The sequence below is a fragment of the Pholcus phalangioides genome, unplaced genomic scaffold, assembly GCF_987345545.1.
Source record: "Pholcus phalangioides strain wild (caught in Gottingen) unplaced genomic scaffold, Ppha-v1.0 ptg000042l_1, whole genome shotgun sequence".
NCBI classification, from domain to species: Eukaryota; Metazoa; Arthropoda; class Arachnida; order Araneae; family Pholcidae; genus Pholcus; species Pholcus phalangioides.
Window position 1 is genome coordinate 18,824,541 of NW_028301628.1, and position 15,928 is coordinate 18,840,468.

Consider the following 15,928-nt stretch of genomic DNA (forward strand, 5'->3'; position numbering starts at 1 on the left):
TTCCCATAGTTCTTGCCGTCCATGTTTACATTGCGAATTGTGTATTTTAGCCGCTGGATCAAGTCAATCAAGTCTTTAGCCGCTGGTCGTCCCAAAAACCCAACGCAGCAATAAAAAAAAACATTAATTTGAATTTTATTGTGTTTTACAATAAAATTTGTGGGATGGCTTCACGAAAAAAAGGTAAAGCCGTGCAAAATTTCACATTTTTTAAAAAAATTTATTTATGAAAAAAATTGGTTCACAATTTTTCGCTGCTTTTTCAATTCAATTTTTTTGTATTTTATGATGTTAATTTTTAAGGATGTTTATTTAATGTGATCATATTCAGTAAACTTGCTAGGAAATTTAAGTAAAAGAAAGGTACAGATTTTAAAAAGTGAACTCAAAACTTTTACTGATGAATTTTGTGCTTGTAATGGCAAGTATAATCATCGCTTTTTTTTTCTCAGATTAGTCGCATGATTCAAACAATGACTGTCATTGTATTTCCACCTACCTACATTGTTTATATATTAAGAAATAATATTTTAATTAAAAATTTTACTATGGTAAGTATAATCATCTAGACTGAAGTTTGAGAAAAATGTCTGGTAAATTTTAGTAATTCATTGACGATTTATTATGTTTACCAATACAAGCTGGGGATTAAACATAATCACTGGTAAGTATGATAAATTTGTTAAATTTATCTAACTTTCCAAAATGATTCGAGATTTTACGTAATCACTGCATATACCACATTCACCGTAACAGAAATAGGTCTACTTGAAATGTTCATTATTTACATAGGCCAAATTTAGTTCCTACTGCATTTAACTCCACAGACAAACAATGCCATAGTTGATCACTGAGCTTTATTTTTTTTTCCCAGTTCCTCAACATTCTGAAACCACCAACTTTTTGAGGATTTCACAGAAATTGGAAACCACGTTGTAGGTGGGCAGATTCATTGCTGAAACAGATAGAGATTTATTCGGGTGATTTTTCCATGTAAAATTTTTCTAGACTTCCCACACTTTACGTATCTTTCTAATCTTATTTCTCTCTTGCTACTCCTCAAAAAAAATCCTGATCATATGCTCTTGCTGTTGGATGCAATAGAGATCCATCAGCTCATCTGTAGTCAACTACTAGTCATGTTCCCCCACTAGATCTTGAATGTCATCCTTATTCTCCCCCAGTCCCAAGGACACAATCTCTTCTACAAATGGTGGATGGCTTTTGTTCATGAGCTAACTCCTCAAAGCCTTGTTCTGTAATGCAATCAGCCCACAGTTTTTTTCAAGTAGAATTCGGAGCTCTCTTGATGACCCCATCCCAAGCTTTATTGATCATTTTGAGGCAGTGCACGATGGGGAGATGGTTTCTCCCAAACTCCCAGAGGTTAAGTTTTCTTCTGTTTGCTCAACGTTCCACATAATCTCGCAGTGCGTTTGTAGGTAGATGCAAAGCAGTTCAGTGTGTGTTGTGATCACATAAATAAAATGCAAAAATGTTGCTTTTAACATGAAACATCACTTGTTTATAGAGTCAAATTTACTCAAAATTTTTGCTTATTAAAAAAAATTAAAAAGTAAACCAAAGTTCCACTGTACACTACTTTATTAGAGGGTAAAAGAAAATGTTTTCTTTTCTTATACATTTTGTAGTGTTCAAAATTATTATTCTTTTTAAATGTTTAATGTGTGATGTTATGAAATGTGTAATAAAAGTTATTTTGTGTTTGAGTATAAAAATTTAAAGCACAAAAGTATTGGATTTTTTTATTAGTGGAGGACTTCAGAAAGATTTACTTGTTCCTGTACAATCTATTCCAGTTTGTGGGTTACTTATACACACTCATAATATTGAGTATTGAGTACAGCAAAGATGGTCCCGGTGAGTTGTTTGATCAGCTTCTTTTTTAATTTTTGATTCTTCTCTCTGGGGCAGAAATTTTCAAACTTTTATGATTAGAGTACTTGAAAACCCTGTGCATGAAACATCACAACCTGAATAGTAGATGTGCCCTTAAGACATGACTTTAGACTAATGCTTTAATTTGTTTTCTTCAGATAATAAGATCATACACAACATATTACCAGGGTCTTAACCTAGGCTCTTGTTGTGCCCAGAAAAGATTTATTTGGCGTGGGGATGTTAATCTCTCTACATTCAAGTCCCATTTACATAAGAAATAAAAAAGCCAGTATTTTACCAGCAAAAGGGATTTTTGTTAAAACCTCATTTATATGGCTTTCGCCATTCACAGTGCAAAGGATTATGAGAAAGAATTTATCAACCCTTCCCTCCATACATTCCTCATACTGTACCCCATTTTTTCCCTATAGCCTCGTATACATGGGAAATAAAATATCGGTAACAGGGATTTTTGTTTGGTGGCATTTAGTTTATGCCAGTATTTCCTCCTTTTTTTCGGAAAGTCGGTCACTGGTCACAAAGGGTTGAATGGACGCGTTTCTCTCAAACTGGTTGACAAAGTAACTAACAGTAGTTTTCACGTCATAAAGGATTACGATTACACAAGAGGAGGTTCAAGCCATCCACCATTCTTCCGAAAAAAATATGGGCTTCTTTTGAGGGATTTGTTTATCTTCTTTTTGCCCCCATATGAGGAAAAAAAGTTGCCATACAGGTAATAATCACCAAAGCAATCCTCTAATCTTGCACATGGAAAAAGGGTTTATGAAGCAAACGAGTTGTCAAGCAGATTCAATATTGAGAAATGAACTGGCGTTCCACCCACAATCTCATCCATGTATACACGTGTTCTAGTTAGCTCACCTACGGATCAGGGTATAAGCTACGGTCGTATCTTTTGCAAAATGCAAAAGAAAATCTTATAATCCAAAAAGAAGTAGTAGCCACTTTTGCAAAAATGCGTACAGGAGGTATGAAATGAGTAGACATCCAACCATCAATCATTTTTTGCTAAAGGAATTAGCAATTTTTTATCTAACTTAAAGCCTGTTGGGGATCCCTGTAAACTCTGGGCATTAGCTATATAGTTATCCTGAAGCATACTATAGTCCTATGTATACTGTCAGTCCATTGAATTGTTTCAGACATTTCAATGTTTTTGGTTCAAGAAGGATGAGAAACACTGTTCAGTGTTCATCACACATTGAATGTTTTCAGAGTTTAATACACAATATAAACCAGGGCATGAAAAATCCCCAGCATCAGGTTACCATGGCGACTAACTAATAAAATTGTGTTGCCACCTAAAGTTTTATATGTGATCACTAGCTCGTTCAAAAGAAATATGTTGGGCTCCTGAAACATATGGTTGGTGTCTAGATTTTTTTCTTGATTTGTCAAGCCCTGATATAAACTATATGAGATCAACCGCACTTGGTATGTAAACTAAATTTACAATGTATAGGCCTATGGCGTGAATATATGAATGCTATGAAATTTTAATGTTTTCTTTGTTGATTTTAATTTTTTTCTGTAATTATTTTGATGAAACTTTTTCTTAATACTTTAGGTACTTTCAACAAAGCATTCCAGTCCCTTGGAACAGCTCTGAAATTTTGTCAGATGTTACAGTTCTTGGAAATTTTGCATCCTATGTTAGGGTACACTTCGGGAAACTGGGTCATGCCTTTTCTCCAGGTTTTTCATTATTATGTTTGACTTATATATGTAACTCACATCAAATGCATATATAACTGCAGTCGACGCTTGATATAACGACCCCCGTCAAAAATGGACATTATATTGGCAGGGCTGTTATATCGAAAGTAAAACATTTTGGCAGTCCTTCTATGAAAAAAATTGGGACTTATCCTACTGTCGTTGTAATGGAAGGGTTGCTAGTAATGGAACGAGCGTTGACTGTATATTACAATGTAAAAGTGCAAAGTATGAAGCATGAAAAAATAAATAAATAAATAAAGCTTTATATTGATAGAGAAGAGGCAGGCTTTCATGACCAGAGTTTATGAACTGTTATAATTGTGCCATGGTCGAGTTATTTCGATGGTAGGAATTTTGTCCACCACAGGCAGTAATGGATATCCTTGCTGCAGGTTGTGGTGCCACAATTCACTAGAGATACGGAAAATTTAATATTTTTGTGGTGTATAAATTTATATGGATGTAGTGTGTGATGAGGGACATGCTGATGTTGGTACATACATGCAAAACTTGGAACCAAGCTTTTCCGTAATGGCAATGATAATCACTAGGGCCCGGATGATATGCAAAAAGTGGCAAAATATGCTCTAAAAATATGCAAATATGCACTTAAAATGCCAAAATATTCACTTAAAAATGCCAAAATATGCATTTAAAAATGCCAAATATATATCATTTTTACACACACATCCCTATCTTTTATGAGTTTATTTTTTCTGCCACCTCATTAGGCAATTTGCCTGTTGTGTTCTTTGTATTTGAAAAATCCTGAAAAAAGTTAAAAATTCGAAAATATGTACCAAAAATGAGAAAATATGTGCTAAAAAAATCACTATGCAAAAAAAATATTTGTTAGTGCATATTCATTTACCTCCTCACATATCACATATGCATATACTGCATATGCAAATAACTTCTAAATACTTTTTATTTGAGCATTTTCAATTTCTAGTTAGTTGTGGCTGTTCAGTAATGAAATATCAGTAAAAAAGAATTTCAAGGCTATTTCTAAAATAATTTAACATTTTTGACACTAATGCGGAAACAGTTGATATTTTGGAAAAAAAAATCCTACCTGCGGGAAAAAAACCTGATGTTATGAAAATATTCTGATCAACATTCATTTGAGAAAGTGGGTGTGTGTGTGTGTGTGATTAAGCTTCAATAAACCTTCACAAATATGCACTTATTCTGAAAATTCTTTGATTTTATGCATTTATATTCATTAATGCTGGAAAAGGCTAAAATATGCGAATGCATATAGTCTGGGCTCTAATAATCACTCTCCCCTCCCCCCCCCCGACAAAAAAATGTAAATATATTTTTCCTATTATTTTTATTATTTTTCAATTTAAATCAATTTTCTTTAACCCTGGAAAAAAAATAGTGAATCTGACACTTTATATCAAACTAGAAGTATTCCTGGCACTGCTAGGTTTTCTTCATATACTGGGAGCATTGAAAACATGACAAACCATTATTTAGGAACCCAGGTAACCAATGTAGACATTCCAAAAGTCATTGTTGCTGGACAGTTTTTCCCCTATCAGGCATTTGACTAACTCTGATGAACTTTTAAAATAGCCTATCATTTAAGTTTGGCCTGTTCGGTACACATAAACAATTTGGCAAAGATTGGTGTGGAATTGTAGATTTGTATAGAAACGTACGCACAGAAAATGAATTTTATATATATAGATATCAAGTTTTTTTGGTTTACAATGCCATCTGTGAGTACAATTTGAACTTCCTTTTATTTATCAAAAGAACTCTAGGCATGATGTCATTTTGTACTCAATAGGATAATGGAATTCAAAGAAATCCTTAAACAAAAACAGTTTCTAAAAAAACTACTTCCTTTTTGCTATAGTTCTATATTTTATGGTAGAAATCCATAGAAACTACGGAAATTCTGTAGTAGTTGGCAAGTATGCAAGTATGTGTTATTATCACATGGCTGTTCCTGGTTGGTTGGATGAAGCATGTAGGCTTTTAATTCGCATGAAAGAGTTGAATATATATATGCAAAGGGTGCTGGTTTTTCTATTATTTTGGTTTTTGTCTTCTGTAGAGCCAGTGGACATATTTTGCTCAAGTGTAGTCCTATTTATTTCCACTTTGAACCTATTTTTCCATTAGTCTTACTTAATACATGTCTCTATAGTTGAGACAGAGGTTGCAGTGCGATTTGGAGAGAGGATGTTGATTTCTTGGAATTGGATATTTTGGTTTCTAGGGGAAGTTTTGGTGATAAAGAAATGTCAATGACACCCAGTTTTGGTATTGTATTTGCATTATTATTACAAAACATTTACATCTTTGCTTGACATATGGGCCATGTTTGACTGTGTGATATAGAAGGAACAGTGATTATCTGAGCTTTGGTCAACCGAGTTTCAAGTTATCTGAGGTAATTTTCATACATTGATTAAAACAATTAGGTGTCACCACTTCACCCAATGGTTATAATCAATGTATGAAAATTACAAAAGGCCTAGATCAGCCCCTCTTTGCACCACAGCTCTTTTGTAACTATGGCTAATGATTTCATTAAAAGTTGTAGCCAGGTTTATAGCTCAAATTTCTGGTGGCTGCTATCACCTGCACTGAGGATGTGGTTGTACAGTAGTGTACAAAGTGTGTACAATTAAAACGACTTGACTACAGTATGACAACTTAGAATGTTATAATGGTTCAATATTCAATTTACTTTGTATTATCAAATGTCTAACATTAGGTTTCTGGGCGTGCTCTCGTGATATTTGGCTTGATCCAGTGTGAACCCAGAACTCATTCAATGCCAGCTGTTTTTTATCTCATGTATGTGTATGCATTGGTTGAAGTGGTCAGGTAGGTGATTTAGCATTTACGAAACTTGTAATACGCATTAGTGTATCTCAAATTTCTTTTCCACATTTTCAATTTTTGGCAGCATCTAGAATGATTTAAACAATTTTGTTGAAATCATGTTTTAACTAACAAAGATTTCCATGAAAAAATTTCCTTTATTACCCAAAGTATCACTATACTGACTGGTTAAAATGTGATATGTTTTTGCAGAATTCGTTCATGTGACTGCATTATAATAATAATTTTGTATGTGTGTATGTGCTGTGTTGAAATGCAGTATTCTATTACATTGAATTCTGTGTACTATAATATATCTATTATATATGACATGAATGTCGCTCTCCACTTGTTAATACAAGATATAACGAAGACTGGATGTTGTGAAGATATTTATTATTTGAGATGTTAATTTTTTAAGGAAGGAAAAAACTCATATATATATATATATATATAGCCCTCTGGTGGCTCGTCGTCCATGAGCTATTAGCTGATCGGTTTCACCGTCCATTGCACGGTTCCGTTCGGCATATATACGCTCTAGCGAAGGAAAATCTCTATCTCCTCTGTAGCTTAGTGGTCAGAGCACTCGTCCGGCAATCGAGGGACCCGGGTTCGACTCCCGGTAGAGGCAGAGATGAGTTTTTTCCTTCCTTAAAAAATTAACATCTCAAATAATAAATATCTTCACAACATCCAGTCTTCGTTATATCTTATATCTATTATAGTTTTTGTTTACTCATCTACGTGTCTCTTTTCCTACTTTTGGATGCAGGTATCCTTATTACATGTTGAAAATATATAATGTAGATGTTGGCATAGTTACTTGGCTTAGATACACAATCTGGATATTTCTATATCCTCTTGGTTTCTTATGTGAGGGTAAGTTGAATAATATACAGGCATGTTACCTTTGAAAGATTTCAATTTTTTAAATGAAATTAAAGTTTATAACTTTTTCTCATTATTTCTTATTTTTTCAATTTGTTTTCAAGTTTTATGATTTTTATTCAACTCTCAACTCATAAAGTTTAACATTTTAAAGAAAAATTAGATTATTAATGAGAGTGTTTGCATTGTTAAATTAATAGTATATTTAGGTCAGCTTTTTTGAATAAGCTTTCAATAAAGTCTCTTTCTGTCTATAAATGGAGTACGTAACAACTATATGCAACAGGTTTTCAAACTGCAAGGCTTTTTGGATAGCCTTCAAAGTTTCCTGGAGGAGGCATGAAACGAGAACTGAATATCTATAACTCGTCAGTGGCAAAATTTTTTCAAGCACTGTCTTATTTAAAAAATTGGGCATGGAGGTGGGCTGGGGAACTTTGGAGGAATTTTGAAAGCTCAGGGCAAGTGCTACAACAAAAATGTATACAAACCCTTGTTATGTGCTATTGTATCTGCAACCTTTTTTTATATATGTACAGGAGTTATCATCTTGAGGAGCATTCCATATGCTGAGGAGACAGGAATGTTTTCAGTCTTTTTGCCAAATTCATGGAATTTCTCATTCTATTTCCCAACACTCATGAGATTCTATTTGCTCATTGGACTGTTTCCATGTAAGATTTGATCATGTGCTTTTATTTTACCTTAAAGTGTTTTTTATGTATTTTTTAATCATTATCATCATTTTAATTTCTTACCTTTTTTTACTCATATTCAATATTAAGTAATATTGTATTAATGTACTTTCATTTTTATCCCTTTGTCTGTTTTTATCTATTTTTGATATCATTATGAAAAAAACTGATTTCTCTCTCTCTGGATTTTTTAATTCATTTTCATTAGAACAAAAAAAAAAAATATGTTACTTGATGGTCACAGTGAATGGATTTCTATGTTCATAAATTTGTAAGAATGGTGATTTATACAAATACAACGCCACAACAGGCAAATTGCCCAACGAGGTGGCTGACTTAAGAACATCATGGATCCCCGAGCCATTCTTTGGAGGCCCTACCTACTACTGCTACACCACATGCACCCCCCCCCCACCCCGTGGAATCCTCAACGAATCGGTACATGCGGGAATGTGCGTGTACGTGTAGTGAAACCTGACATGAAGTTTTTTTGTTTCTCTGTAATGCTTGTTATGTGTAGTGCTGCCATCTGCCACCAGTTTTTCTAACTATGAGTGAAGTGTTATGATTGAATGATTTATCGTTGTATGACTGTTGCTCTCTGTTGCGAGACTTTTTAACGGGGAGATCGGCTCGCATTTGCGCCTTGAAGTTGGGGAATCACAAAAAACCAACTTCAGCCGACCACCAGCTGCAATAATATTATATTGTGATAATAATATTGAAAAAAACGTTATTTTTCTATCACAGTTTATGGCATGAGTTTATTTCAGTTCAGAAAACTAATGACATCAATAGAGTGGATACCAGTGCAGTTCCCATATACAAGTTATTGTTGAGTTACCGTATGTACTTGAGTCTGAGCTTTAATTTTTAGCACCAAAAAATGTCATTTTTTGTTATATTTGTCATTTTTGCATTATATTGTCTATTCCAGGGGTTTTAACATATGGGTCACGACCCAAGCTTGCGTCGCACGAGCTTCCGAGATGGGTCGTACAAATCCACTTACAGCCAGGAATTCTTGAACTATGTATCATGACTCAAACTTGATTCACAGAGGTTTCCTTGAATGAGTTGTAAAAATCCACCCAGTCCTGTTATAAATGCATTTATTTCGTCACTGATTTCACTAATTTTGAAAAGCAAACAGTCCTAGACGTCGTGAAACTGATTTTATCATCAATTTTGGGTCGTGGCTGGAAAATATTGAGAACCCCTGGTCTATTTTAATGTAAAATGTAATTTCTAATTAGTAGTTAGTGGAAGAGTCGTTCTTCGTTGGGCTGAACTGTTGCTTTTGGTATGATGCCATCCTTGTCTCATAGTACATGCATGACAGGATTTGAGTGCCTATAGACGGTCTGTAGAAATGTTGATCCAACAAGTTTGTTCTTGTCGGCGACCACATATCTGAAGATGTCGTAGCTGGCATTTTTGAAATATGCTGACCAGGAGACAAGGCGTTTAGATCTGTACTGCTCTCAGGTGTTAGCCATAGAAGAGAGAAGTCCTTTGTCAATTGGTAGCCATTGAGTCACTTTTTCATAGTCTGTAAGTAGTTTGCAAGGAGATTCGGCTTGAGAGTCAGATATGTCAAAAGTCATAGCAAATGTGACTGTGTAAATTTCAATCACATACCTGCAGATGGGTATTTGTAGCCAGTTTCTGGGTACAGTAGGTTGTGCTCTAATCCGGAGTTCCCACGACAATAGCGTGTTGTGGAAGGTGTCTTGCATCTCCAGTATAGTAGTCTGCAATTTCTGTACCTGTGCTGACACAGCCTCATCCTCAGGGTAGTCCCTGTACGGGTATAAGCGATAGCCAGATGGACCAAGTATCAGCAACGCCATGCATAGTGGCTCATCAGTCTGCGTGACCACATGCTTGGCTCTCGGGTTGATGACTGCTACATCATGTCTGAGTGTGCTGTTACTTACAGGAAAATTCGGAACATGTCCCATGAGATGGACTCTGTACCCTGTGCTGTTAGATAGTCATGTGATCCGTGATAAGAGTCCTTGAGATCCTGATCAAAGTGCATGATAAGGTTAAGCCTTCTGAAGAGTGCTGATCTGTTTATTATGTTCGGATACCAGTCGAACAGGTCCTGATTAAGTGTGATAACTAGTTGTGCTTTGAGCTGCACAAATTTTCCTTTGACCGGTACTCATAGAGTATATCTGTCTATTAATTTCGAGAGAGTCAAAGGTTAGCCATGAGTAGAAGTCGTTAATAATCTATTTCACCAGTCACCTCTCATCTTATTATAAGCATCTGGGGAATTGAGTGCTGCTTGTGCCGACTTGCCAGTACCAGGGTGTCCCCAGAAAACAAGACAGGCAGTTTGCTAATTTCTGGGGGTTTCATATAACTGTGTATACTTGTTAAAAAGTACGAAATCTAGCTCTTACGCTAAAAAACTTGTTGTATATATCTTTGATAGTGTGTCCTTGCATTCTATGCTGTATTTCAAGCATAATGCTGTGCTTTTTATCTACACCTTGTGCATACACAGGTGATACACTAGTTTCTACTTTAGAGCAGTAGTTAACGTTGTCAATGAGATTTCCACACATCACTTCCCAGTGACACCCAGTATGCATATTCTTAAGCTGGCTTAGTCTTTTTCTTCTATTGATATGTGCATCTTTAGAATTGGTGACAATATATTTAATAGTAACAAAAAGTTTTATTTTTTAAAGTAACAAACAATATATTTTAGATTTGAGTAAAAATTTTAGATTTTGTAAAAAGGCATTTTTGAAGAAAGAGAATATGCTTTCATAGTATGAGTTCATAAATGTTTTGGTTTTGTATAACTATGGTGATGGTAGACATTCTCAATATAGTTATAGTGGGAAAGAAGACAATGTGACTCCTGAGAGGATTGAGTTAATGGCAAGGTTCACAGTATTTTTTGCTTATGTATGTAAAAATAAATTTTAATGGTCTGTTAGGATTACAGTATTAAAATTATGGGGAGTACAAATAAGTTTGGGAGTGTACTTTGTGGTTTTTTTTAACTCAATAGCAAATTTTAAATATGTAGAAGTAATCATTATTTTTATCCACAGTTTTGTACTTCATGATGACATACATGTACAATCAAAGGAAGAAGATATTGAACCGAAGTTGTCATGTTTATGAACAGTAATCAAAAATTTGGACTCTTATTTTTTCTTTGAGTAAGTTGATTTAAGTATTAGTTTTTAATTGATTCATTTATAAATAGTAGTAGCGCAAAATTTTAAACAGAGATTAGAGATTAGTAAATTGATGAAAAGAGGTGTTGCAAAAAAAGATTTTCGTTGCAGCGAGCAATTGACCAGTGACTAAGAAAAATCATCAGTTTCCAAACTGTGCTTAGTGATCACCAAGTACATAATAATTCACTTGTGTAGAGTAACACAAAAACCTGTACTGTGAGGTATCTGGTGATATGAGATGAATAGCGGAAAGGAGAGGGAAGATGTAAATCTCCTTTACTCATCAAAAACTAGTTTAATGTTTTGTCTGGCAAGAAAATTGCTTGGATACACAAAATGTTTGTCAAGTATTGACTGGTTTGACAAATGTATAAAATCTACAATAAAACTTCAAATGCAATTTACAATAACACATATCGATTTAAATATATTTTACATGTTTTCTTGCACACTTGAAATTCCTAAACTTCTGTAATAATTCTTTAAGCTATAATTATAATTTTTAATTTTTCTAAAATAAATTATCTGTATAATTTTTTTTTTTTTTTTTTTGGTTGCGCAAAAGTATCTGAGGATTGCACCATTTTTTGTTTTTTTAATCGAGTATTCCTTTAAAAACAACTGATTTGATTCAAGTTTACTACTGATATAGGTTGGTTATATTATTTACATTTTCAATAAATTATATTGCATAATAATGTTTTGTTGTGAGCAATGAAATATTTACCATAGTTTTTGTCCTTCCCAGCACAGTAAGCTTTAAAGTTGGAAAAAAACCCATTGATTATATGACAAAAATAATTATTCAGTGTAAATGCAATATCTACATTTCCAGGAAAAAATTCAACTTTCATGTAGCTACTTTTTTCTCGTTTTCTAAAACCAAATATTTTTTAGAAAATGTTTCTTAATATTCAAAACTAATCCTCAGCAGTTGAAATACTGTGTAATTAGTTGATATTTCAATGTAATACTGAAATTTTCATAGCTAATTTCTTGAAGACTATAACAATTTTTTTTTTGAGCTGATAATTTTTTTCGTACTTTTTTGCAAAGCTGAAAAAATCTATTTTGAATTTAACTGGTTGTACAGAGCAGTACACATAATTTGCACATAAAATGAATGTGTTGAAGTAATATAAATTTCCAAGTATATAACTACCTTCTTTGTTATTCAAACTATTGTAAGTAAAAAATTGGGTTTCAAACTTCAAGGCAAAAAAAAAATGCAAACAAATCATTTCAACAAATTAGTGAAATCAAAGCCATGCATGCTCTGCAAAGCTATAACATTTAAGGGTTGACTATAAATTCATTTCACTTTACATGATTTCGTCTTGTAATTATTTTGCAAAACAAATTAACCATGTAAAGCTAGGTTCACCTGTACATAAAAATCACAATAAATGTTTTATTTCTTGTATCCCTGGAATATTTCAGTGTCAAAACATCTTTTCTCCCTTGAGGGTTGAATGTTGTTAAATTACGTAAAAGAAATTAATAAGGGTTACGTGTTGCCCGGAAATAAAGAAAGCTTGATAACAAATTTTACATTATGTATGTTATCCATATATTAAGAGAAAATTATTATATAGAAGGGAAAATGATCCTCTAACAGAGACATTTACAACTACATCATTTCTGATTGTATTGTTTTAAATAAAACATGTTACTTAAATGCATAGTTATTTTAAATGTATAAAAGTAGTATAAAATGCTACTTCATACAATGTTATTGTTGCCAGTTCATTACACATAACTACTGTACCAGAAATTTGCGGGGTTGAGTTATATGCCATTGTGGATTAAAGAATGAATTTTTTTCTTAACCTCTTCAAACCTGTCAAAACTTGCTATTAAAAAATTTTTTTTGATTGATTTGTGTTTATTGTATGTCAGAATGCCCTTTAAAAGAAGAGAAAGCATTTTTCATTAATATATTAATTATTTATAATTAATTTGGGTCCATATATTTTTTAGGACCATTTGAGTTAGGTACACATATGTGTACCTCATACCTAAACTTGAAAAAAGAATCATTATAAAAATCATTTAAAGCAAAGGTATACATATGTGCACCTCAGGAGCGAAGAGGTTATAATAGAGAAATTTCATGTGCATATTATATTCCTCTGTGGATTATAGGCAGGAGATTAGTCTGCATAAATAAGCATTTTTTTAAGCATCATAAAGCATGAAAAGATGTTGATTTTGTCAATAGATAAGCCACTACTGCAAAATTTTTGAAAACCACTGCTTTACTACATGTAATCCAAGCTCTTATGATCAGTTAAAGTTTATGGCACAATTCTAGTCTTGAAACCTTGTCAATAAATTTCGAGAAAGTTTATCTCTATTGAAAAATTTATGTAGTCTAATTCCTTTCTTCTTTCTTGGGAATTTTATGAAAACATTGTTTATGGTTAAGTTATTGTTTCAGTATTTTGTGTTTAATGTTCAAAATGAAAATGTAACAATAGACTTACACCTTTGCCAATAGTCTTAATAATTTTTGAAGTTAGAAATGTATGATTGACAGCATTTCTGCGCAGATTTCTGTATGCATTTCATTATATGATCATCACACTTTATGTTCATTTATATTCTATATTTCATTTCATCTAAGAATATATTCAATGATTTAACCTTTATACAAACTAAAATGTGGTCAAAAAGTTCCCAAACTATCTGCACAGAAAATCAGTGGGCAAGTTACAAAGACATGCTGCTAGAAGAAGTTGACCTAATGACCATGCGATTTAGTTTTATAAAAATCTATTGAGATTTTTATCATCAAATTTTTTTTTTTCTTACACATTGACTCCTTGTTCTCACTTTTGAAATTTGGTGACTATACTTTGAAGGGGAGAACCAAAGTTTGTGAAGACATGCTCATTTTAAACAAACATTTTGGGCATTTTCTTTAATGAATACACTTTCTGAAAATTTCAAAAAATCAGAAGACAATAATTGCAAATTTTGTTGAAATGGTAGGTGTAAGTTTTGGATTTATTTTGTCTCAGTATTTCCCAAAGTGGGAAATATTGTTCCCTAGGAAACAACTTCAGCCAAGGAGCACTAGAAATGCCAGGAGAGGGGGAGATAGAAGCTATAGCTATGATATAAGATTCTATTGAGTGGCTTAAGATGGGGGAACTGGGGAACTGAGAAGAAAGAAGCCCCCAAAAAAAGTGAAATTATGCTTGCTCCACGTCACCTGCAGTTTCAAGTTAGACAAAAAGACCCACAGCCTTTATTTTTTTTTTGAAAGAAACAAAACCGGCACCATACCCAATCATCTCTAATAACCTGATTTGGGCATTAGTGACTTTGCAGTATTTCCTGGTATAAAATGGCAGCTCAAATAAAGCAAATTTGGGATTTGAAAGAAATTTGGTTCAGCCTGAAGGCTACATTGGACACACTATAAAATGACATCTCCCAGCAGGCCTTCAATTTGCTAGCTAAAACACTGGGACCTATCTTAAGGAGATCACTTTAAACATGATCCATAGCAATAAGGTACAAATTTGATTAAAATTTGTATTTTTGACTTTTTTGTTCTCATCTTGTAGAACAAGATTTGTTCTTTGTTCCCCAAAAAAGCTAGCTAGAAATTTGAAATCGTTCAGGTTTTGCTGACTTCAGCAGCCATTTGGAAACAAAGTTCAATTTTATAATCATTCAAAGGCCACAACCAGGGCACTGCCCTTGGGTCCCGAGCCGAATGAGAGCCTCACTAAAGTTTACGTTTGTTTTGCATAATAATAACCCTTTCAAGAGGGGCCCCCAAGGCAAAGTTTGCCCCGGGGCCCTGACGAGGCACACTACAACCCTGGCCTCAACAGACAAAATCCCGAATGAAGTGATTGAAAAAAGATGCCTATAATAAATATGGATGTTGAATATGTATCCGAACTATATCAATAATACAGCAACCCAATAGGAGCTATAAAAAACAAACAATTATGATAAAATATAAATATATGCCCATTTATTTATTTATTTAAATAAATAAATAAAAAAGTTATGGTTGTCTTACACATTATAGTAATTCTTTTATAACAAAATGTAGCAAATAATATTGGTTGTTTTTGTTGTTTATGGAATTCCAGTACTTCATAAGTATTTTTAAATTGTTTTTGCCAATAACATGCATGAAATTATATATTATAGCAAGTGCATTAAGTGCCAATTTTAGTGTTCCATCGGTTTTCCATAACTGCTATCAATTTTGTTCCTGATTTAATGTTGTGAGTAAATTTTATATGTTATTACTCAATATTGATCTCATAAATTCATATACATACTGTTCTGCTTATAAACATATACAGAAATGTAAACTCATATGAATGTTTTTTTTTAAAGTTTTGAATAAAGTTTTTGAGTTATTTCTTAGTTGAACATGACTTATTTCTTGGTTTTTCATATAGAGTAGAAAGATAGGTTAGCAACCGATTAAGTTAGCTATTAAGAGAGGGGTTACATGAGTGGATTTTACTTTGAGCAAATTGTGAGAAATTGCAAAGGTGAGTGTTGGATTTCAACAACTGCTGCACTCATGGCCCCCACATCCTGAAGCAGGGCCCCTAAGCTAGGATCTTTTACGAACCCCCTGATCAGACTTTCACGGGGCCCCTT

At 33.4% G+C, this 15,928-nt stretch overlaps 1 protein-coding gene across 1 annotated transcript; it reads left to right on the forward strand.

Annotated features, from left to right (window-relative positions):
• The first annotated feature begins 21 nt into the window (after positions 1-21).
• Hacd2 (3-hydroxyacyl-CoA dehydratase 2) lies at positions 22-15,691 on the forward strand. Its single transcript, XM_089254770.1, has 7 exons — positions 22-183; positions 1,774-1,881; positions 3,494-3,621; positions 6,383-6,495; positions 7,268-7,374; positions 7,923-8,057; positions 11,156-15,691. The coding sequence occupies exons 1-7, from the start codon at positions 165-167 to the stop codon at positions 11,233-11,235; spliced, it is 690 nt and encodes a 229-aa protein (XP_089110896.1). The 5' UTR covers positions 22-164; the 3' UTR covers positions 11,236-15,691.
• Positions 15,692-15,928: the final 237 nt, after the last annotated feature.